The 25,771-nt window shown below is 45.2% G+C and overlaps 1 protein-coding gene across 4 annotated transcripts in view; it reads left to right on the top strand.

The window, feature by feature from the left end:
- Positions 1-662: 662 nt before the first annotated feature.
- Positions 663-25,771, top strand: part of LOC148819176 (breakpoint cluster region protein-like) — a 117,397-nt gene continuing 92,288 nt past the window's right edge. For all 4 annotated transcript variants that reach the window (XM_088935928.1, XM_088935926.1, XM_088935927.1 and 1 more), the window contains exon 1: positions 663-2,969. In XM_088935928.1, coding sequence (XP_088792054.1) covers positions 1,454-2,969 — 1,516 coding nt within the window. In that variant the 5' untranslated portion in view covers positions 663-1,453. The remainder of the gene's footprint in view (positions 2,970-25,771) is intronic.

Here is a 25,771-nt window from a genome sequence, read left to right as displayed (position 1 = left end):
GAGAGAAAACACAACGTTTCGGCTCCTAAGCCTTCTTCTGTGAAGCCACACAACTGAAGAAGGCTTCACAGCCGAAACGTTTTCTCTCTTCTCTTTTCAGCAGGGAATAAACCTATTACTTGTTCCTTTGCCGGCTACGCATGCTGACGCAGCTACCCAGGATGAATATAGTAGCTGCACACATATATATTCTCTCATTGCTTGTGTACACTGTCAAACCTTATTTTTATGTAGAGACAGATTTCTGAAGTACAAGTTCACGAATTTCGCTGGCCTTTCGCAGAGGGAGGCACGCAGAGCTGTATGTTACAAGTATGAGTTGACCTTTACATTGTTCGCTTTTGGAAAATTGTGTTTCATTGTAGCGCAGCTCCTCAGTTTACAGAACCGATAAAACAAACTAAAAAGTAACTGTCGACTGTCACAAGAATGACCATGCAACAACAATTGTTGCTCATCGCCGAACAATAATAAAACACAATAACAGCTGGCTCTGCTGCAGCATGTATTACCCAGCGCGTCTTGGTGGATTTTGCACGGCGTGAGGAAATGGGCGACCGTTCCCTGTCTCTTTAAATGGGACAGCAGTGAAGCCGCTTGTCAATCTCATCCCAGCAAGACCCTCCCTTTCCTGCAGCAGCTCCTGGTGCCAGAGTGAAATGGGGAGACCTGAGCGCAGCAGCGGCGAGGAAACGGAGTAAAAAAAAAAAATCTGGATAAAATGCGTGTCAACATTCCCGTCTAAAACATGGGATAACAGGGCGAACAGAGCACGAATCCACCCGCGAACTCCCACCGCAATGGGACAAACTGGGTATCGCCAATAGACGGGATCCTTATTTTGATATTCCATCTGCTTGGGAACTGGTACAATAGCGCCCGTAACAACTGGAGATGATAATAAAGGAGGATGTCCCTCTGTGAAGATGCAATGGTTCTGGATTCAACTGCAACGAGAGGCGTCCGGTGAAAAAACGCAGGGAAAGGAAACCCTTTTCTGTGGAGGAAGACTTTTCGTTCTTTGCCATCTTGCGGGGAGACAGATGTTCCCATTGTCGTACTCCGATTTTTATTCATTTCGGAACCTCGCAGACAAAAACACTGGAGACGGAGAATGCGCCTTGGGTTCAACCTGCTGGATTCAGACGTCCACAGTAAGCGGTCCGTGTTTGTATTACTAGTCCCGATTTAAAATAAATGAGTAATTGTCAGCGAGATAAGCCGTAGAAGATTTAAAAAGCCAAGGGACAATCTGGAAAATAGAAAAAAAAACTTCCAAGAGACGCAATCTTTATAATGAATTTGTATGTAATTGGGCACTCCACATTGGTAAGTTTAATTTTATTTACCAGCTAGGAGTAACTAAGTAGTGAAAAGGGAATATTTTAAGGAAAAGTAAGCCGAACCGTAGTCATAGCATTTATCACAGCGCAGCATAATCAGAACAACAACAATGGTGGAACCTGTGGGTTTTGTTGAAGCCTGGAAAGCGCAGTTCCCCGAATCGGAACCTCCCAAGATGGAGTTAAAATCCGTCGGGGATATCGAACAGGAGCTGGAGAAATGCAAGGCTTCCATCCGGAGGCTGGAGATGGAGGTGAACAAGGAGCGCTTCAGGATGATTTACCTGCAGACGCTGCTGGCCAAGGAGAAGAAGAGTTACGACCGCCAGCGGTGGGGGTTCCGGAGAGTCTCCCACATGAACGAGGGGGGGGGGTCCGACCAGCCGAGCGGCACGGACCCGCCGCAGCCGCACCCCCATGAGTCCGGGGAGGGGGACAGGAGTCGGTACCACCCGGCCGGCGAGGAGAAATTTAAGCCCAGGCCTCCTCCCGTTAGGAAAGCGTCATCGCAGAGCGAAGGACCGGAGCCCCCACTCGCTGTGGAAGTGCACTACCCGGGGGAGGCGGGCGAGGCGGACAGGTGCAAATATCACGGCGACGAAAGGTTCAAGAGGCACCCGGAGGACAGCGAAGTGGACAGCGCGTCCCCCTCCAAACAGAGGGGGGTGGCCCCGGGGCGCCGGGCCACCGCGGGGCCCCCGCCTCCCGACAGGGAGGACTCGTCGCCCAGGGAGAAGGTGGGGATGAGCGTGGCCGCGCTGCGGTCCAACTTCGAGCGCATCAAGCGGGCCAACTCCCACTCGTCTGGGGAGGGGAAGGGCGGCGGGGCGGAGAAGCCCTTCTACGTCAACATGGAGTACCACCACGAGAGGGGGCTGGTGAAGGTCAACGACCGGGAGGTGTCGGACAAGATCAGCACCCTGGGGAGCCAGGCCATGCAGATGGAGCGCAAGAGGTCCTTGCACTCCCTGCCGGGGAGCCTGGCCGCCGGGGCGGGCGAATACCGCCGGCCCGTCTACAGGGGCCGGTCCACGGAGGGCAGCTGCGGCTACGACGCGGAGTACGAGGACGCGGAGCTGAACCCCCGCTTCCTGAAGGATAACCTGGTCCGCGCGAACGGGGGCAAAGCGGAGAGGCAGCCGGCGGACTTCCAGCCGTACACCAGCGTCTACGTGGGGGGGATGATGGGGGAAGGGGACGGCAAGGGCGTCAACATGCGGGACCACGGGGAGCAGGACAAGCACCTCACCTGGCCCCGCCGCTCCTACTCCCCCGGCAGCTTCGAGGACGTCGGGGGCGGCTACACGCCGGACTGCAGCTCCAACGAGAACCTGACGTCCAGCGAGGAGGATTTCTCCTCGGGCCAGTCGAGCCACGTGTCCCCCAGCCCCACCACCTACCGCATGTTCCGCGAAAAGAGCCGCTCGCCCTCCCAGAATTCCCAGCAGTCCTTTGACAGCAGCAGCCCCCCCACCCCGCAGTCCCAGAAGCGCCACAAGCAGCAGGTGGTCGTGTCGGAGGCCACCATCGTCGGGGTGCGGAAAACCGGGCAGATATGGCCCAACGATGGCGACTCCACGCTGTCCAGCAGGGCCTCGCATGACAACAGTTTCCACGGAGATTTAGGTGAGTGGCGACCCTCGAACCGCTGCTTCCTCTGACCTCAGCTTGGACTGAGGAGGTGGTCTGTCTTAATTTGCAGGTGGCGAAATTAGTGAGCCTTTGCAGCCAAGAATAAGAGTGGAAGAGAGCCTAAAGCTGTCTGTAACGCATGGGACATTTCTAATTGGAAGTGGGATCTACAGGACATAAGTATTGCTTGACATTCTTCCTGACCGTATGGTGCTTTGACTGTCACTATGGATTTCAGTCTTTCAGAAACAGGTTTACTGTATATGGTGCTTCACTGAACTGCTGTAAAGATCCCTGCAGATCTTTCCAGTTGTAAATGCTTATTTTCTTAAACTGTAGTGAGGGAGAATGAGAGCAGTGGACTTTTCCTGTCCTGCCTTTGACTCCTTATGTCTTTTCCCAAGGTTTATCTTTGTAGAAGACAGCAAAGCAGCAGGGAGCCAAAGAGTGCTCTTCAAAACTGATGGCCTGCATCAGTTGGCTTTTTTTGTCCACAATGTAATCATGTTGTTTTGTTTTTTTTTTAAATGCACTGTAGCTGTGCTTCCACGCAAAAAGCCACTTTTTAGATAGCCTATTGCTCCGGGCTGTGCAGTCGCTTGTGCTGTCCGCTCAGAATGTATTTGTGTCAGCGTGGATCAGCGTTGTTGTCCTCTGTGAGGTGTAATTAACTTAAAGAGTTTGTGTAGCGTGATGAAGGGAGAAGGGGTGGGAGGAGGGCCAGTGGCTTTCAGAAGAGAAAGGGGCCGCACTCAGACTTCAGGCAGCCCACATGGCTGAACAGCTTCCCTCAGCACGCCGGTCTTTTCTCTTTTCCACAGACACACACAGATCGGCAAGCGTGTATAGGAAATCAGTCATCCTGAATGTGGATTACGAGTCTGCATGCGGTCAGTGGTCTTGTTCAGTGTGAAGGGTGAATTAACCAGACAAGGCGCAGGATTTGTGCTGTACGCGTAGGCGGTGCTCTGAGAGACCTTCTGTCTCCCGGCTGCTCAGCTGGGTGTTTTATCAAAATTGGGGTTTGCTGATGCGAGGAATGTGTACATACCTCCACGAACCCGGTGTTCGAGACCCGGAAGTGCAGGTGTCTGTGAGCTTTAGCCCTGCAGTGGTATCATAAAGTTAACAGTGAAACTGTGGTGTCACTGCAGCGTGGTGTCACGGAGTTGGAGGAGGTGCAGCTGGTGAAGGAAAGGCCCAGGATCTCATACTGAAAGAGGATGTCTCAGTAGACTGTGCCTAGCCATTAAGACTTTCAGGCCTGCCTTGTAGATGAGGTCATGTACTGTCCAGATTCAGTGAGCGAGCTTGTTGTGTTGTGTGTGGTTACCCCCTATGTCTTATCCAGATTTATTTACACTGCTGCCATCTTCAATGTTTGCAGTTGAGTTTAAATGTTTAAGAGAAAACATTTACAAGTGTAATTCTCTCCTGACATGTCCTTGTGAATCATTACATATGTCCTGTATTTGACACCGTTATGAGCCTTCCTCTTCTTACCCATTTAATTTTAATATTACAGGTGTCTTCATCATGTTTTTGCAATATTGATCTTTTCTTCTCAGATAAGATGCCATTAGTGTTCTAATACACTTGTACTATGACTTGCTTTTACATTTTGCTTAACATTCCTTTTTAACTTGAATGCAGATGTAACAAAGGTCAAAGAGCTGGATTTATGGGAGCCACTGCTCTGAAGCTGCAAGGGTCATTTAAACCTCGTTTACTCTGACCTGAAATGTAATTTATTAAAAGGAAGTTTGTGAGGTGGTGTGGATCTTACAGCATTTGGGTTTCTGTGCCAGAATGAATTAAAACCCAAGGCGGCAGCCTTTCTGTGTGCTTATGTGTGTTTAACTTGGGATTTAAACATTTCCCGAGAAATGAAAGGTCGTTCATCAGCCCCAAGAGTGGCATGAAGCAGACAGCCCCAGAGGGCATCAGCAGTGTCTTTTTGCGGATGTGTCAGGATTATCTTATTTGTGGAATGCATGAGGTAACCTGTTCTGTGTACATTCAGAGCTCTGCGGAGGAGTAACCTCAGATATATAGTGAGTCAATGCAGAACAGAAAGTTCAGCTCTAATCGTCACAGTGCTATGCAGCAATTTGTTACTTTTTAAAAAAATATTCTACAGATACATGACCTGGGATATATATTAAACCTTGTCCACTGAAGGAAATAAATTGTTGCTGTAGATTGTGCAAATCCTCAAAGAAAGATCTATTCATAAATTTTAGATATAACACTTATGAATACCTTTCCCTTGAACTATGGCCTAATACAGTTAGGCTATGGTTATAACCATTTGTGGGAACCTTGAATAAGCAATATGGCCATGAATTAGTGAGTAATATGTGATCTATGAAATGCTGGTTCTTTTCATAGGAAATGCCCGATTTTGAGTTTTGGGAAGATGGTTATGGACCTCAGGGGTGTGATGTCTTACTAAAACTCAGTTCAAAACTCATGTTCCTCTTGGCACATCCTGTTCTGGCACGGCTGTGGTTGTGGCTTGGTGTCTCATTGTGCGTCGTTCACTTGTTTCCATTGTCTGGTGAGAGAGCTTGGCACTGGAACCCCATCTGAATGCCATCAGTTCTCCTGGCAGCCTCACTACTCCATTCTACTGCAGGTGAGTCTTCCTCGGGAGCCGTGTTGACGCTAGCACAGCTATTGAGGGCTGAGCAGATGAGTGAGGATTCCTGTAGGCTTTTGCCAGTGTAAACACTCTACGGGTGTGTTCTGGAAAGAGTTCAGGAGAAAAAAACCCACTGGTGCATGTCAGCCACCAGCGTCATCTCCGTGCAGCCTTCCCTGTGTTCATTTACACTTGGATTAAGGCAAAAGCCATTTCTTCTGTGTTTTAAATAGCTCGTGGGTAAGTGAAAGAATATTTGCTGCATCATTCTTGCAGACGTCGCCAGTTTCACTGCTCAGTTGATGGCGCTTAGTGGTGTTGTCATTTCAGTAGTATATTGACCTTTTTCCTACCCTGAGAATGTGTGCGCAGAGCCACACTGCTGCAAGTAATGCGCCCCACGCTTTCATACATGTGGAATAGGCTGTTCCCACTATCTTACTGGAACGGTTCCAGAATTAAAGTGCAAACACACCTTTTGTTAACGTGACCAAACTGTGAGATCTGTGTCTGGTTTTAACCGCGGCAGCCACTCAGTGTTTACATCCGTTACTGTGGTTGAGCTGCTTTCTGCAACACCTTCAGTCTCAAGGAAAACATGCAGGAAGGAAAAAAAGGGAAATATTCACTTTTTATATGCAGCAAGAAATTGTGGTTCCTTGTGATGGAAGATTGTAAGAGTCTAAACATTAAGAGCATTTTTTGTTGTGGTGAAATGCTTCCCACCAGAATACTTCTTCAGATCTCTGAACTGAGAAAGGAAAATAAAGGAGATTGAGGAGTATGTAAAATGAAACTCACCTTTGACTGTTGTAGTTAATAAAGTACAATCCTTCACCTGTTCCATCTGGGACAGTATCTTTAAAGCAAACCCACGTGAGTGTTGTTAAAACGTTTTTAAAATCTTCGCAGGAATTCAGCTGTGTACCTACTGTAGCCTTTTTCCATTAGAAAGATTAAAGGTGGCCCCTGCGCTATGAGATCTGAATCATTGCAGCTGCATTTCTGAATTCCATTACAAAGCAAGGCGGTAGAAATCAATGAAATGCACCCGAAGGTCAGTAGACAATGCATCACCATGTGTAGAAGCATAGGTACTGTGCAAGCTACATGCGAAGGAAGGAATGGAGGCTTTGTTGCTGAAACTTGAAAGCTTGTTTTGAAAGCAGTTGAAAGCTGCAGTTTTCATAAGCAGCAGAAAGCATTGAAAGCAGTTTTCTGATGCCTTTCGCCTGAAGTCAGTCACGGAACGTTTCTGACCTGTAATATTCCTCTGCGTGTCTTCGGCAGGATGAGCTCTGGCATGGGATGATGGGTCTTAAAGTTCTGGCTGGGGATCCGGTTAGGGCCAGAGATGTGCAAGCCTTCGTGGCTCTTCCCTGGACACTTGAGCTGCTGAGTGCGATCAGGGGGCTGTGGACACAACATCCTCAGTGTGTTGGAGTGCAGAGGAGGTCTGTTGCACTGGACCATGCTGCTATAAAGTTTCCCCCTGACTATCTTGGCCAAACTCTGCCCCCCACCTCCCTCTGGGCTGTAGTTAATGAAGATCATTTAAACAGCTTGCTGAATGGAGGGAGCGTTTTTTTTCTGATGACAGACATGCCCTCCAGCAGTACATCTTTACTTCCTGATCACGTAAGGCAGAATTAAGGTCACACAAATGGCGGGACTCTTTTCTTCTGCCTCTCAATGCTTATGAATACCTCGATTTCCAGCAGAGCAATGCGGGGCTGATCTTGTGTACAACTGCGAGTCAGATTAAGTTTAATCCAACAGTTCACTTGCTGCTTTTGTCCTCTCACATGAGGCTTAGTATATAGTCAGAGCCATTGCTTAACACGGAGAGAAAGACCAGACTCCTGCTGATGAGCATTTAAATCCATTTCCGTTTTTCAGCAGGCCAGACTCTTGTAAATGGTATACTGACAGAGTGGAGTACTGTTTTAGCCTAGATTTAGCATCAGTTTACTCAAAGTAAGATACCAAGCTTGAAGCGTCCTTCGCCTGGTTTTGACTGACTTGAGAGCTTGTAAAATGTGAGGTACTCATCAGCTTTTCCTTTAAACTCCCATCACTAAACCTTCCAAAAAAAAATCGGCCTCAAGATAACATACAGCTGGTGGTTCTGTTTGGACACAGAAGTAAAGAACACCAAAAAGCAATGCCATATTTCTTTTTCTGTATCTGGGCTGTATCTTTTCAGAACAGTTGGCATCCCATCTGTAGCTGCTGTGGTGCGTACTGCCTCAGTCTTTTTCATGGCAGTTGTCATGTGTAAGTATTTCACCTTGTCTGTTGTGAGACTTTTTTCAACTTGGGATCCTGAATTACACATCTTGGTTATGGTTAGCAAATTCCTTTTGGGATGGCAATGTACGTAGAGATCATGAAAGAAGAACAGAGAGCCAAACATGCAAAGAACATTCTTGTAAATTGATTTATTTAAGTGGAAAGACAGAAAAATAACCTTGAGTTTAGTCTTCATTTTTTAGATTCTTCTGTGTTTTCCCTTACTAATGAATTTTAGAGAGTTCTACTTTATGTCCCTAGGTATGGAGAGCTACTGAGTGTTTGCAGGTTTTAATGGCTAATGAAAACAAACCTGGAAAATGTGTTAAATTACATTGTTGCTTAAGTGGGCCCTGAAGAGTCACTCCAAGCTGTGGTATAATGAAAACCATAAGTTAACGTGGCTTCTTGGGTCCTGTGTCAGAGAATATTGGACTTTGGACTGTTTATTTCATACACCCTTTGGATAGTAATCTCTGAGTGCAAAGAAAGCATGAACTATTGCACAGTAGTTGAGTATGGAAACTTAGTTTTAACCTACAAAGAACTGCACTTCTAAACACATCATGTGCAACACAAACATTTTTCTCCACTGCCTTTGTAAACTGAACTCCACTCGAACCAGAGAATCACAATAAAGGCCTGTTATCCAGGATTGCTGTTATATAAGAAGAAGAAGAAGGCACATGTATGGGATTGTAACTAAATACACTGGGAGCAAATCATTGGTGAAATAATCGGTATAAAAGCAGTATTAGTCTTAATGCCATTCCACTGAATGGAAGGAGAAAATCCGTTTGATTTGAGAAGAGCCCTTGTTTACTAGCTTCTGTTCTTCAGATCTGCCATAATGTTATTGATTCCTTATTTTTTGTACCTGTAGAGGTACCTCATGCCAGCGCTGTCTGATTTTCCTTCTCTTTTTTTTTTTTAATACCTCCATTATGAGTCATAGCTTGCCCTGTATTTACCTTTGGCCATCTGTGTGAAATCCAGAATGTTTCAATAGCACTATTGTACAAAGTGTTCTCTGTCAGGATCCTGTCGGGCTTTTTTTTCCCCCTTTTAACCTATGGAAGGGCCTTTTCCTGTGAGCGAGGCCAGTGGAAAAGAACACATCCAAGTACTCAAGATTCTCCCACCATTGACTTCTTACTGTAAGCAGAGGAAGTGTGACTCTACAGGGGTTGTTTAAGCCGTCTGGATGGTGGTTTAAAAATAATTATTTTTTTAAGTGCAGAATAAGCCTCCAAACAATTCTATTATTAACTGATTACATGTGAAACCATTTATACAGGTAGGCGTTTTACCCACGGTATTCTGCAGAGTACCTTGCTTAAGGGTCTTACAGCAGTGCTCCTCCCTGGATTTGAAATCACAGCCTAGAGGATTCACCATTCCTCCACCTTTAACTAGAGAATTTGAAGGCGTGTTAAGTGTCATTTCTTTTTATCTGTTTCCTTTGGATTTATTTGGCAGCCCCAAGCTTTCTTCAGGTGCTCAGTGAATTCAGGACTATTGAAGTCCGGGGTACGGGCAGAGCAGATCTGCTCTCAATTTGAGCACTTTGGTACTTGGTCCAGTGTTGTTTACATACAGACATGCAAGACTTCAGTTCCCCGTCCTCTGCTCGTACAACAGAATCATACCTTTTGGGTTTGTGTGTCACTTGAAAATCATTCTGCGCTCTGCTGGAGCGACGCTTCGGTGGAAATCACTGCCAGTGTTTAACCACAGTAACGAGGGCTGGAGTGGGCCCAATTCCCCCATTCAGAGCGAGTGGAGAGAACAACATTTCCTTTCCTTGGCTCTTGTGTTTTGACGTGAATGGCAGTTTTTCTTCTCTTCCTGCCTCTCTCACAAATCCTCTGGGGTCGGGGAGTCTGACTCGATGTGTTTGTTAACTGGAGAGGAGGGGCAGGGCAAGACAACACCCTGTCACAAGAAAATCCCTCCGGAAGGGAGCAAGGAGATGTGAACCATCGGACGATACACCTGCTGCCCCATTACTTGGATGTACTGCCTTAGAAAATCACTGTCTGCAAGATACAAATAAGACTGCCTGCAGATCTGCGGAAGCTCTTGTCTTCAGGGATGCTAACTAAATTTCAGCAGAAACATCTACTCTTCTACCACAGTCAGGATCACCACATGGATGCAGACCGATGTTGAGAAGTTACGTTAAGAATTACAAATCCCATCTGACCTCTTAAAAGCTGAAAAGCTGCTTCAGGATATTTTTTCCTTTAGCTGCCAAGGTGCTTTTTAATCCATACTAATAGCACAAGGACAGCAATGAATTGCTCCAGTTTGTTGGGTTAGAATTGCTTTGGTCTGGAATATTGCATCTGAAAGAAATGTCAGTTCATATTCAAGGACACACACAGTCTCAGAAACTTCAGTGCATCTCTAGGAATAAAAAAATAAAACAGAAAGCAAGGCATTAAGACATGTATTTGTTTTAAAAAATCTGTTATTAAACACATTTCACCTCAGCGCACATGTCTCTCACCACCTCAGTACAAAAGGGTTGCACACTCATGGGCAGAAGACTTGGTTGCTCCTCTTCCATCACTTGATTATCTCTGTGAAAAAGAAATGGGCGCAATGCAATGTAACAACATCCCCAACAGTCTGAAAGTCAATGCACTTGGAGCCCAAAGGAAGCAGCCAGTGCTGTTTCATGTACAGTGGAGGTGCAGGAGTCATAGCTGTTCAGAGGTGTGGTAATGATTTTGAACTGAGGGGAGGGACTCCTCCAGACTGTTTGAGGATTGTGTGCGAGTGCAGTGCAGGCCATATGGCATTGCACTGTGGAGAATGCAGGCTGCCTTCCAAAGACTGTATTTATGGCCTCACGAGAGCCTTGAAGTGTTTTCTGTGGTGGATTCCTTGTGCTTGGCTACCTTTTATTGTATCAGCAGTGGATTTGCAAAGGTACCAGAGGAAGTGTAGCAGACTGTGTGATCATTGATCCAAGCATAGCTGGAGCCTGCGAGGCTGAAGTGCTCTGTACAGTATGGCAGACCTCCTCCTGCGCTGAGGACTGGGACTCCACTGATTTCAAGACGCCTAAATTTCAGCCATTCCAGAACCAGGGATGGACACCATTGCTTTCAGTCCCAAACTGCCACCTTAGCATGAAAGGATGGGATGTTGATGACGAGCCTGCTTTTATTCAAGTAATCACAGATCATTGCTGAGTTTGTGTCCCCGAAACGCTTAATAGCCTCTCTGATATGTGACCTTTTCATCTGGCACAGCTGAGGCCTGGGCCTGCTCGACTGGGAGACCAGGGTGTACAGGAAGGCGCTAAATTCAGATTGATGTGCTGTTGAGAATGAATATTAATGTGCTGGCAGGCAGGGAGGAAATTGGGTTTGTAGTGGTATTTATTTCCCTGAATCTACTTGATGCGCCGGAAAGAGGATTTGTACGAGCAAATGAACAGGTTCAGAACTTCTGCCTCCGTTTGAGACACACGTTGGCATGAAAACCCAGCCGCAGTTTTGCCAGTGAATCTTTCAAGCACAGATGAGCTCATCATTTTATGTAATCGAATATGCGCATCTCGTAAAATCCACCATGTGGAGTATTAAAAATGCATCGTGATTCATGATGTGATATGTGTGCACATTTCAAATACTGCACTTGTATTGAATTCTGAAACCTCCTCGTTTCTTCCTGTGTTTTACTTTCTTCTTAATATTAAGCATTCTGCGCCGAATATCCAGATCTAATTGTCCCTTCTGGGCTTTGTTCTTTCACCTTGTTTCTCCACAGCTGCTTTGCATTGACTTCAGTTGTATCCCATTTGGGTGTAAGCACCTTTAAGCTTTAAACAAAAAAAAAGATCAAAGGTTTGCTTAAAGGTAAAAAAAAAAGTTTAATAGGGGGGGAAAAAGACTTTCTCTTGAATTATTATAGATCTGCCTCTGCAGCAGCTTGCTTCAACATCAGAGAGTCCATGTGTGCAGCAATAAAAAATAAAATCAACACCAAATGTCACTCATGCCTGGTAGCCAGTGTTCCAGTGCGTCAGAGCAGATTCATTAAGATGCCCTGGCCTTTCTGCTTTAATAACTTCCTTCTCTTGTAGATCTATAAACCCACCGCACCCAGTAACACATTACCTGCCGTGGGCACAGCACGTTGCCACTGCTTGCTGCGCTCTGAGGCTCCACCACATGTACATATAAGCCGAGTGAATGTGTGTTTCTTTTTGAATATGGAAATGACCAGATGTCCTGATTGTTTTTTTTTTTGGCGCCTTCTTACACTGACCAACTGATAAGGCTGCCAGCCCCTTTTCTTTTTGTTTCAAGATTGCTTGAGTACTCCCCCACCCCCTCCCCTGCCATCAGAACCCACTGTTGTAAAGGCAGGTGTGTGTGGGTCTTCGGGTGGTGAGAATTAGCAATACGTACTGTATGTGATTATAAGTATGTGTACTGTGTGTCACATTCCCCTGAAAGTGTACCCTGTAGCTGCAGACCTGAGCAGATGTAACACAGTGTTATTAGACAAAAGCTGAATACTGCTTTTGCTGTTGTGTGTATGCAGCAGTCAGAACAAATATAAAAGACATCCTGGGACATCGGAGGTTTGCATCGGAGATAGGCACCTGGAAATGTGCAATTAATTTGTTTCCACTGTTACCGTTGATTCTGTACGGATCACAAACTGGTTTCACTCTCTTCCCTTTGGGCTGGGATCCAACAGCTTTTTTGGATCTCTAAATGAGACCTCGCTTAAAAATATGGGGAATACAGTCATTAATGAATAGATAGATAGATTCCCTGAGTGTGAGAGAACAGAAGCACTACTGAGATCTTGAGGTTAAAACGCTGTTGCACACTGGCTGCTTTATTTGCTCAGCGGTCAGATACTAGTTTTTTTTCAGAAACAGGAAATGAAAAAGGCATGACTGACCTGATGTGACAATTGGAAGCAAAGAGCTCAGGCAGGGAGCTGAGCCTTGTGCAGATTACGAATCCCTGGGAGGTGTTTTGCCTGTGAGGCTGAGCGGGCCCAACACAGGCAAGGCTCATCGGAGTTAGATGGAGTACATAATTTCTTCCCTCACTGTTGTGGGCTCTCGTTTACCTCGTTGGCCTGCATTGCTGTTGATGGTGTTGCATGTTCACAGCTCAGTGTGTCTCATTATTGTGTTGGCCATTGGTCAGTATGTTTTTGTAGGCACAATTGCCAGCTTTTAAAGTAAAACCCATTATGTATTATTCATAGCGTGTGCTGATTTTCTTATTTACTCACCTATTTGGCTGCTGACACGTTGCCCAAAGGGATTTATGTTTGCACAAATTTAGACAGTCTGGTATTTTACGTGAGCCATGCAGGTGAGTTGCCTTGCTTAAGGGTATAAGAAGAAAATGTCGCCTGGGATTTGAACCCACAGGCTTCCAGTTATGAGTGTAGCATCCTCACCACTGCTCCACACCACTGCCTGTCTTTGGCTTCTGTTTTGTACACTGTTTTTCCATCTGTCCCCCTGTGTCATCCAAGGAAGGCTTTGCTATGTGTTCTGGGTACAGGTACTGGATCTCTTTCTAATTCTCTACCAGTCGACAGGTCACACCCCAAGTCCCTCTGGGAATTCACCTCCGGAAAAGTGTATTGTGTGTTTTGCTGCCGTGTGGTAAGGGCACAAGCTGTGGGTTGTGGCACAGGGTAGGACGCGAGGCACAGCAGCACATCAGCTCTTCAGAGTTACTATAACAACCAGCCGAGAGAAGCAACTGTAGCCCTCATCTTCCCTCAGAGAAGATTCATATCAGACAGCTTTGTTTACTTGTCATGGCCAGACAGCAGCCTGGCCCAACCCAGTGGAGGAGCTAACCATTATTAAGAGCCCTGGCGGTGTATTCTTCACATATCTGGCAGTTGGAGTTTAAAATATGTAACGCATTCAGCACAATGTTTTGGTGAAATTCACAAATACAATTTTTGCCTTTTGGCTGTTCTTGTCTAGCTTGTTTAGTTGCTAGTAGCTGTTTGATCCAAGGATCTCCTCCAGCTGTTTCTAAAATGTTGCCAGTGGATTAGTTTCAAAACAATGCCTGGGTGCTGTTTATACACCATCCTGTGTATACACCAGTGCCTCCTGTTCCGAGTTTAAATTCACTTCTCCAGAGTTACTGCTTATCATCTTTTTTTGTGTCCGATTATGGTTGATTATGAAAATTAAGCGGGTTGAATCGATCAATGCCTTTGAGTATTGAAACACTTGAGTCAAGCCCACCTATTTCTGTTCAAGACTAAAAGGATTCAGTTCTTTTAGCTCACCAAGGGCACTCCTTTTATGCTCAGAAAAACATTAATTGCAGCCAGAAGAAGATTTATGCCTCTACACCTGTGATCCTCACATCTAGTCCAGGAGAGCCACAGCCCTGTAGGCTTTGTAAGTGACTCAAATTCTTCAGTAGCTATAGACCTGGGAACAGTTGCAAGTCATGAAGTCAGTAACTTATTCAGTTAAGAAATTAGATGGACTGAAGACCAGAAAACTGTGTGGTAGCTTTGCTCTTGTAGCGGAGCTAGTTCGGATACAGTGACGTCATCGCCCTCCCTGCGCGCAGCAGGGACCTCGGCTGCCTGGGCTGGGGGAGGTCTCCTTTAGCTCATGCGGCTGGTTCCCTGTTGCGTACGCAGCCCCAGGTGCTGCAGGACGAAACGGGTGGCAGAGGGCACGAGCCCGTGCGGAACCGCGACGGTCACACTCTGCAGAATAAACATTAAAACATGATGTATACTGAACATAGAAACATCATGAGCACATTACGTAATAAGTTATTACCAATGCGACTCAATCATCAGTGATCTGTTAACCAAAACGACACCAAAGACATTCAATCATTCTCTAAAAATAAGTATACTTTATTTCTCTAAGCACATGCATGCTGGAATAGTGAGAACATTTCTTTTGATGCTCAGTATGGTAGTTGTTTGGCTCAGACTCTTAAGAAATAACCAGATGCTTTTCACTTTCAACCCAATTTCTTCATGTGGCAGTATGGCAGAGGTAGAATCCGCATACTGATGGCTTGACAGTGGGAAAGCAGACTTCCAAAGCGACACGGATTTGATCATTTCTTTTCAGTTTTACAGGTTTAACAGGCTGCACGCCCACAGAGTGTTGCAAAGCAGAAGGTTCAATGGTAGGAAATGGATCAAAAATGACGGGAGAACACAACTAGGGGAAAGGATGAGATTCTTGTGCTGCGCGTGAAAAGCGGGTCCTGTTTTCCCTCCTCTTCGGACCTGTCCTGTCTCGCCAGCCATAGACAGTGGACGGTTTCCCTTTCCCCCTCTCTGTTGGCTTATGAAGGTCTAATTTTCGAGCAGCCTTTGGGGAATCAACAAAAGCCTTACAAAGAGGCTCCTTACGTGTCACCTGTCGGCCTTGGCAGAGCACGGAGCCCCAACAGGGCCGCTGTGTGCTGCGGGCACGCCGGCCGAGGAGCTGGCGGAGGACAAAAGTGCTCCGCGGCCAACAGCTGTGAGGCGTAGGCCTGAGAGTGCGCTGGAGCTGGGAGAACAAGGGTCTTGTCTGTCAGCCTGTGGTGGGAGGGCCAGTCTTCGCTTCAAGAGTTGGCACTTGCAGTAGATACCCAGCAGTAGATGTGGAGCAGCACGGTTTGGTCTAGGAGAGACACTAGGGCCTGTATGGTACACATGTAGAGGTAGAGATGGAAAGGAGATAGCCATTGTAGCTGTTGTGGGCTCTTTTGTGCAGACAGATGTCAGATGTGTCTTTGCTCCGCGGTCCCTCTTATATCAGGCAGAACCCCCACATGGGCCTGTGGGAGAGCTTGGGCAGCGATTCCGGATGTGTACCAGATCTTTCTCGTTGGCCTGCCCCACTGTGGCGTGTTGGCCAACCTCCTCTCTGGGTGACGGCCTCGGCCACACTGGCTGGACCAGAGGAATCCTACCACCTCATTAAAAACAAGGCCTTGCAAAGGGCAGCCGCAGGTGCCTGAGTCAGGGAAATCAGCTCCTGTGGGAAAATGTTGACTTTTGTTCTTATCATGAACAAGTTAGTGGTGGGTCACTTGTCCCTTATTATTAGGGCAAAGATCTTTCAGAGTTTTCCTTCAAAAGTGCAGTCAGCAACTGGTATCTAGTCTAAACTTTTTGGACACACCCTAAAAAGTAATTGATAAGATTTTGCAATTAACCTGCTTTTAAATCTCTTTAATGGGTGATATGGTTTGAAATCTGTGTTAAGAGTGATATTTAATCGTAATTATTTACAGTAGTTGCAGGTTTGGAAGCTGCCAGCAACTGCTTTAAAAGAACAGGCCCTCAAAACAATCACACGACTCAAGGAAAGTAAGGAAAAGCCAAGTCACATTGATCTGCTGCTTTTTTTAAAAACAAAATCTCAGTTTGAATGACTCTTTCTGTTCAAGTTGGAATCATGCATTATTTTTTAAAATTACATATAGGCTCAGCCCCTTGGCAAAATCTGGTGTGCCTCCTGGGAAAGCCTGAGACATGCAGACATGCTCCTCTGACACACCCACCTACTGTATGCAGGTGCTTGCTGTGGCTTTGGGCAGTGCGACCTCCACAGCGCCTAAGAAGAGAGCAAGCACTGACTGGAGAAGTAATGTGTGTCCTGCTGATATTACTACAAGCCTGCAAGTGCCTGGCAAGTCAGGGGATTCACTGCTTTACAGGCAGGGAGCCAAGAGAGCCCTGGCCAACTAATCCAATCCCCACTCTAGCAGCTCTCTGCCAATGCTGTGTCACTTGGAGAACCCTCCTCGCAGTCGGATAGCGACGTGACACAGGGCAGAGCTCCCAGCATCTGTCCCGTGGAGCTCAACCTGTTCTCTGAGCGAGAACGGTCACACAAAGCCGCAGTTTCGTTCGTCTTACTTTCCTTTGTTTGGTGCCGTTCCGAGCATGCGGCTGCAGTTGCTTGGGCCTGGTCTCCTGCGCTTGTTGTTAACCAGCACACAGTCTCTGGGTCTCCTAGACAAGAGCAGCAGGTTTCCAGTGTGCCTTAACCTCTCAAATAGTTATCTGGTACCATTACAAAATCTAGAAGTGTCCCTGTCTGTTTTTAACGCACTTGCATTCATGTAGGTGTTCTAACTGGTTAATGTGTATTTTTTCCCTTTTATGTTTCTTCATGCACCAGATGATCAGCTATCCAGCAGATTTAAGAGAAACAGCACAAGAGCCAGGTGGATCAGTGGCACTATTGGGCCGTAAACACAGGGCTGTTGAGCTGCTCGAATTTGTTTTGTAGACGAGTTGCATTTTTGGTTAGACTTATGATGTCCCTGTGATCGGGTGTACCTGGAATTTTCCATTCACGTCTTTGACATGTCATGTTGTGTTGATGTCAGTGCAGAAGTCATCGAGCAGGAAGTGGAGTTAAGAAAATCCTAGCATCTTGCCAAGCCAGTGTTCCTTAAGGCATTGTAATAATATACCTGCAGTTTGTTGTGAGGAACATTGTCTGGAAATGTACTTGGTTGCCCTGATTCGGACTTTTATGTATCTTTTTTGTAATGTAATTGTAGTCATACACAATATTCTAAACAAATTGTAGTGCATTGAATAATTTAGTGCATTGTATCATGACATCCCTTGATTTAAATCCTATGCTTTTATATCCTTAGAACATTTTTCTGTCACTTTGTTATTGCTTCCTCAAGTTGTCAAGCAGATAAAAATCGTCAGTGCAAATCCCTAAGTTTTTTCTGTAGGTAGGTTCTTCTAATATTTATGGTTTATTTCCACTACCCACATATAACATTCAGAACATGTCGCCTGGCAGGGTTTTTGCCCCGTTTGGAATTGTGTCCCTGAAATAAGTTTTTGGAATTTTCTTTGCCTCTTTAGTCTTTAGGGATTGTGTTTTTCCTGTTACTTCTCTGTCAAAGGCCAAAAGATTTTGTTTGTTTGTTAATACTATTAAATCATTTTTCCATGCATATTCATGTTTTTTTTTCCTTCTTTGGTCAAGCATGTGCTTAAATGTCAAAGATAATGTTTCAAAAAACTGAATTTCACAATAGCTTAAAGCTCTTTAACAAATATCCCTGCCAGTGTTTTCTTTTTTCATGAAAAGTTACGTCTCTGAAAAGCGTGAAACACGACACAGGGCATTCGAATAAAACATTTTGGGGCTTGGTCCAGTCTTCAGTTATACTCCAGAATTTAAAGATAGATTGAATGAAGAAATATTATTTGTATACATTTTCCTTAAATGTGTGAACCTGGATCTTTAATTTTGATTGTCCAGAGGAATTGTAATGGCCACTTTCACAGGGGGAGAAGAAACCCAAAGCAGAAAGCAGATGTTCTCCTATATTTAGTTGTGCTGTAGACCTTTCCTGAGAAGGCGTTTGTATTTACAGGAAAAGAGGCAATATTTTCTTTTACGGGATTTAGTGCGATTGCTCCTTTCCCAATACTATGTTTGTGTACGGTTCTGGAAATAATAACACACAGAAGGAATCTGTGTTCCATCCTTTTTGATTTGTTTCCTCTACGTTTTCTTTGCTGCTGCTCACCCCTTGAGGCCACTTTGCGCTCATGCTCAGCTTGCTGTCCTTGAAGAAATCTGCCTCCTGTACTTCAGTAGGGTGACATCACGACTAAATGTCCACCTGTATTACTCTAGGAATCTTGGCATCAGAGTTGGAGAGTTTCCACTTCAGCTTCTCCTTTTGTCAGCAGTACCCATTTCACGGATCCCCTCAGAGTCTGACAGACAGCAGGGGGTAAAACGTGAGGTTGGGCTCTGAGGTCAGGAGAAATCGTCTTCACCACATATATACAATTCCTTACTGATATCACCGGGTATACTCATACAGGCCTTGAGGCAGTGTAGCGTTTCCCAGCAATCAATAACTTTGTAGTATGTCAATATAGTCCTACTTTAAGTAATTTTACACAAAAGATCTTAGAGTGCATACATCATCCATTCCATGAACATTTCTAGTATTGGATGTGTGATTAATGCATTTGATGTGCTATCCCAGGAGCAGATGTTCCATAACACTAACAGAAAGAGGAGAAAAAGCGAACCGGACTGAGATTTTTATTTCTCTTCAGTCCCAAGGTCGCAGTGTGGACTAACTGGTCCAGTTTGCCAGGACTCTGCAATTGCCCTCCTAAAGCAGTGTCTTTGTTTGTGTGTGCGTTCGAACGGTCTGTGATCACATCAGTTTGCAGTATTAACACCTGGACATGTGGGAGAGTGACCTTGCTTTATGAATGGTTGGGCGTTTTCTCCTGCTCAACAAAGGTAAAAGGTGTTTATGATGCAATCGGCTGAAAGACTGCAGTGTAGCCTGCCTCGCCTCCTCTTGTCATGGCTCTGTCTCAGTGAGGAGTATAAAAACAGCGAAGTGCTCCAGGCAGCTGGGATGTTAAAAGCTGCAGTGTGTGTCATGAATGAGTTTCCTAGGAACACTGAGGATTATTATTGCTCAAACAGTTAATCCCTCTTTTCCTGTGTTCTGCCGCATGTGTCGCATGTAGGCTTAGCACTAAACACCTTTTCCTTCTTTTTTTTTCTCTGACTATATAAACAGAGATAAAGCTTCTGATTTTAGTATCTTTTATTTTTTGGTGCAAAGTAGCATCTAACACCACCCTTTCAGCATTTGTCTTCCTGCTTTGAATAATCCAGTGGATGTGTGGGACAAAGGCATCACGGCCTGATTCTCTTGAGATCGTCTTGGTATCTGCTGTTGCTTTCTGGTGTCCCAGCATTTTTGTTGCTGGAAAGAGAAGCCCTGATTTTGGTCAGGTCACATGAAAACAGTTGGAAGCATTCATGTTCATGAACCAGTTCGGTTCATGGCAGAGCTAAAATGATGGTACTCTGGATTTATAGTTCCGCTGTTTTCAACAGGTAGTATTTAAAATATCAATACAGCAAGAAAGATTTGATGTTTCACCCTCAGCCTGACACCTGTTTTTTAACTTATGGCCACAAATAGACCCTGATTTTGTTTAATATAGGCTAACTGAGAATGGGGGGCATTCAAGTGGCCTTGTATGTAAAGTATTTTCAACTATAATTAATATATCACTCTTTATTTTCTAAAAAAGGAATAAATAAACTCATTGCCTTATAAAATATGCTGCATCTGCCTGTAATGACACTTCATTTCACATCCTGAAAAATTGATGGATTCACTGTGTTTTCCAATTAAGAAATAGAACAACATTTAATCACAGTTTGGATATAAATGTTTTATTTATATTGCAAATCTGTAAATTTAAGTTTTCTAGGTAAGGATTTCCTTCCCTTAATTTACGAGTCTTCAAAGAAAATGCTTTGGTCGCTCATCGCTGTTTGCTCTATCAAGTTATTTTGTGTCGCAATGTCTTAAATCATCTTCTGACAGCATTTTTGTGCTTTAAAAAAAATAACTAAACCAATACACTTTGGGATTGTCCTGTTTTGAGTGGCACAGATGTTAGGTACAGTGTTGCCATGAATAGTCATGGGAGACCTGATCTATTTGCATATCACATCATTATTCTAATGAGAGGAAAGTGTTCAGCTGATTGATTAGTAAGGACTGGACCAGTGCAAGGTGCGTTGCCATGACGGCAGCCTGGCCTCTGGGAGCTGTTGGTGGGGGAGGGGGTGTTTTAACCCCGCGGTTGGGAAGAAAGGGGGTGGTATCACAATGTCCTCTGCCTTTTAACTGCTGGAATGTTACTATGAACTTTCTGGGATCTTTAATACCGAGACACCAGTAATGTCATTTACCATTCCTCATGTTAAGTATCTTTTAAATAGCGTAGAATTCAAGTCTTTGGCCCAGATACAGACAAAGGCCTCTGATCTGTCCTGATCATGAGAATTTGAGAAAGGTTTCAAAAGAGAGGCCCATGTTACACACTTTGTTAGTTACAGTTTATTGATCCAAGGATCTTGTTGTTGGGGCATAATGGTGTGAGTAGCTTTTCCTGGTCCTCTGCCCCGCCACACACACACACACACACACACACACACACACACACACACACACACACACACAGCATGCACGATTTCATACCGACTCTACCCTCAGCAAGTGAAAAGTGCGCTCCTGCGTTCTTCAATCCCAGCATTCCTGTCTGCAGACTCCTCCGTTTTCCCTTCGGGATTCGGGATTCACTCCCACTCCCTCTCCTCCTCTCCCCCCATCACTCCCTCCCTCCATGGTTTTATTATAAAAGAGGGCTCAGACCACATACAGCATATTCCTGGCTGGTCTTTGGAAGTGGGCGCTCTGAGGAGGCCAGCAGGAAGATGCTGACCTGCGGATTTTTTTGTTGGGTTCACGACGGTGAAATTAAATTTAAGGAATGTCTCCTAGCCATGTCTGGAATTTGACATTAGCCTGGTGTCTAGAGGTGGTGTAGACTCCAGCGGACTTTCCCAAAGGTGACTCTGTAAGGCAGATTGTTCTTCAAAAGCATTCTCACTGAAAAGACTCCCAGCCTGATGTGAAGGGTTCGTGCAGAAGCATGCAGACAGCTCCTTTGTTATCTGAAGAGGTGTGCAAAACCAAAATCTGGTGAATTACTTTTACCGTGTCTGTGTTTTCGCAATCATTCTCCACAAGGTGATTTTTCAAAACTGAAACCTGCACGGATATTAATTAGTATATTTTTACTGAGTGACAGCGGCATTATCACCTAGTAGTGCTCTTTCCCCTGGGCCAGAATTTCCAAGTCGATGCCCCTGCAGACGAGACGTTAAGCTAAGGTCCCGACTAGTTCGTTAAGATTCAGTCTTTTATGGAGTGTTGACCTCAGTGTCTTGCCTTAATTCTGTTTTGGGGTTTCACAATCTGGCCTACCTAGACTTTCCCCTTAATTCAGCTGGTGAAGCAAAGCCTCAGTTCTCCTTCAGGTCTGCTGTGTGGTGGGCCTGCAGGAGCACAGTGGCTGTGACACGTCACCCAGGTGGGTGCTGGTCCTTCCCTTGCGGCTTTGCAGCTGGAATACTGCAAAGCCCAATAGCAGAATACTTCTCATGCCATGTGCTGTGCAGACAAATTTCAAGACAGGCTGCTTTTCACTTTTTATACAATGGGTGCAGTTTTAAACACATTAAATCAGGATTAACATTTATTTACGCATTGTAACACAGAACCGCCAAGTGAAGAACAACATTTCTAGCTTTCCGTTCACTGTGCACTCAAATGCTCAAAAATTCTGAAAAGCATGCAAACTTAGAAAAATGAGTTGGTTAAGCTCATTTGGGAAAGGCTGTGTAGACTTTCTCCAGGTACAGTATGTGGATTGCTGGCAGGCAGGCACCAGTTCCTGGTGCAGGCAGGCTGCACAGGGAAGGTTTAAGTCTGTTTTCATCTCACAGAGGCTGTGTAACTGGAGCGCAGTTTTGCGGGGGCGAAGGGCGACTCCCTGCTTGTTTACTCACAGCGCCGGGTTTTGTGGAAAATCCAAGCCCGGATGACGTCACGGAGACCCAGGTGGCGATCCCAGCGGCGGTTCAGCTCAGACAGGATGGGGATGGGAAATGGGTGTATATCTGCCGAGAACGCTGGCCTTGTTCGCTGGGACGTGGTGCTGGCTTTGGTACTCAAAACAGCCTTGTTTCCAGGTTCCTCTTTTTGTAGGGATTCAGGCTGCACCCACGTACCAGGGCCGAAGACGATTGCTACATCACAGGCTAGAACAGGGCTTGTTTGGTTCTGTGCCCTCTTCCGGAGTGAACAACAGTGAAGTTCGAGAAGGGGTAGGATTTTGGCACTGCCAGGCTCTGTGCACTGGGAAGGACTGTGAGCAACTCAAACGGGCAGATCCGCTGTGGGCATGTAGGAGCAAAGCTTCTTTCTGGGAAATATTTGTTTGATGAGAGGGTTTCAGTCGGACCGTGCTAGAGAATTAGGAGGTTATGCCCCTTTGAAATAAATATATTGTATTCCAGACAAAATGCACTTCATATTCCTGTTTTAAAGTTCTAATATACCTCAGACTGTTGGGTCCCTGCTGTAAATGCATTCAGCAGTGTCTGCATTCTCCTTGATGTCCCACCTAATCTCTAAGGGGAAATGACATAATCGTCGTTGGGGGAATTTTATACGGGGCAAAGTTTTTTGCTCTTTTCATGGGCCATTGACTGAATTTTCTTCCCCTCTTCCAGCCTCTTTTATTTCCCGTTTTCTCTTACAATCTCATTATGAACCCTACCCACCCCCCCTCCACCTCAAAACAAGTGACTCTTAACACTTGCAGAAATAGAAAACAGGCTGAAGATACACAAAGGCGACAGTCTTGGGCAGAATGCGCGTGACTCTGAAATGTTTGGTTAAAAAAATAAATTGCCTGTTTGCCTGTGGCCGGAGTGTTCAGCTCTGCCTAATGTGATTATCATAATAGAATAAATTAGTCCTTAAGGTGCAATTAATTGTGTACCTAAATTTCAATGACGTAAATTCTCCCAAGACTACAAGATGAATGGAACAAAAAGCAGTGAACAAACTGAGTTCAGGCCGAGGGGAGGGCCAGGCTTCTCCGTGGTGTTGCCTGTTGAGCAGTGAGCTCACAGCAGACCCCCCAACGTAACTGCGTCCGCACACTCTCTGCACCCCCTCGGAGGCCTGCTCAAAGGAGCCCTCTGTGTTCCAGCTGGAGCTGGCAGGTCAAGTGTTTATGGAATGTCTCAGCTGCCTGATGGGAGCAGCGAACATGCCGCTAATGAAATATAAAGTAATGTGTTATTAGCTTACCTCTTGTGTAGAGGGCTCGGACCCCGGGGGGCGCTGTGTAATTACTGGGTTGTTAAAGAGTGTTAAATATATCTGCAGAGGCGTGGGCTATACACACATACCACACACGCTCACCAAGCTAATGGGAGGGTGGCTTCAGTTTCTCGTACATTTACCAGAAATGTTCATTCGTCGCTGCGTTGTGGAATTATTTACTGCACTCACAGGCAGCTGAAAGTGGCTCCGACTGACAGAGGAAGAATGCTGAACTGCTGATGTCCCTTTACCATTATTTAAAGACCTTGCCACTCTTTGAAGTTGAATCATCAGACCTTATAATGTCTTCACCCAGGGAATGAAAAACGAAAAGATTTTCATTATCATGGAACTGCACTCTGTATTGGTAGGAACAAACTGACAACCACAGATTAGAACAATTGCTGGCAATATTATCTAGGTAGTTTAATGATATTGCTCTGACTTGGCAAGGGAGAGGTTGGTGATGATCATTAGTACAGCAAACATACTGAAAATTGATAGCATTTTCCTTAAATCTGTATGTGACATTGTGCTTGTCTTATAGTTTAGCTGTTACACTGGCATTCTAGTATTCTTCTGTCTGGATTGTCCTTGAGGTTATCATCTCCCCCACATGTTTAATCCAACATGTTCCTGATACATGTTTAATCCAACATGTTCCTGATACACGTAGATGAACTGTATGCTTGTTTGATACACTTCTAGTTTTCTGTTCACTCTCAGCCTTGAAAGCACAGTGGAATCACTGAAATAGTTACGCCAGACATTCATTTTTTAGATATCATCTGGTCTGGTCTGCCTCTCAGAGCATTTACCTGATAGAGATCTTTTCTAAACTTATCCTTCGCTGCAGATAACAATATTTTTGCTAAATCAAAACGCACACTACGCCAAACTGTCTCTGTGTTGGTGTAGGCTTGTGTTAGCTCAATTACCCATTTATTTAATGAAACATTTCTGGATTGTTAATGCCTCTTAAACAGCACAAAGGCATTCAAATGTTCTGGTTCAGAGTGCAGTATTTAGATATACGCAAGATGTCTCCTAATACCCCAGATTTTGCAGCTGACTTTGTCTTTTGTGCTGTTTCTCTTGCTGCACGCTATGGGAAAGCAAAAACCACAACCACCTGGAAACTTGACTTGCTTGACAGCATGAAGAGAATTAATTGAAATGATGTCTTAGCAAAGTTTAAATCAATCTACAAGAAGTCAGAGCTCTTATGGGCAACATGGTGCGATCAATGAGCAAGTGCTAATGTTCCGTGCCTCTGCTATGTGGTTTAAGAGCTGCACATTATTTTTTGTGCTGTCGATTATACATAATAACACTTGATTACTTCACTTCAGAAATCCAAAGGCTGGAGACGCACAATAAGAGCCTGTATGTTGAGAAAGGTCTGAAATGATTGGGCTGTGGATAGGCAGTAGAATGTACCAGACATGAACAAAGGACTCTAATCCAATATTTTGACAGCTGAGCTGGGCCCTAGTTCAGCGTTTATAGTTCTGTGGCACTGGGCCTTCTAAACCCTGGTCACTTATTGCATAACCCATACAGTTTTTTGGACCACTCAGTGTGTCTCTTTGCCTGCTGCTCTTGACAAGGTAAACCTATTTGTTTTAAATTGCTTTCACTGTGTGATCATTGCCCTGCGCTTTCTCTGCTGCAGTAGCTTGATCCTGTTTGCCTCTCAGCCAAAGGAGAATTGACACCGACAGTGTGTTTTCGGCTGCTCTGAGTGGTTAGATGAAAGGAATTGAGTGCCTTGCAATTTGTGTGCTCCTTTTACTCCTGAAATGAACTGGCGTTTAATTGGGAGGCTGTACAGGTGACGGGTGCCACAGTGGATTCATATTAAAATAATCGAATGCATTTGCCTCACCTTAATCCAAAGCCACTTGCGACAGTTAAAATTGTTCTACCTAGATTGTATTGTTTGCCTCTGCATGTTTTTCTGACTCAGATCTTTCTTGTAGTTAATTGCCTGTTGTAGTCAGTCTGTGTGTGCTGTGCAGTGAGAGCATGGTCTTCACAAACATCACTGGTGTGTGGCAGTAGGATCCTCACGCACACAGAAAAGACTGAAGTGTCTG

The sequence above is a fragment of the Atractosteus spatula genome, chromosome 17 (genome assembly GCF_055471065.1).
Source record: "Atractosteus spatula isolate fAtrSpa1 chromosome 17, fAtrSpa1.hap1, whole genome shotgun sequence".
NCBI lineage: Eukaryota > Metazoa > Chordata > Actinopteri > Semionotiformes > Lepisosteidae > Atractosteus > Atractosteus spatula.
Note: the sequence above shows the minus strand (reverse complement) of the source record. Positions and strands in the feature narration are given on the sequence as shown.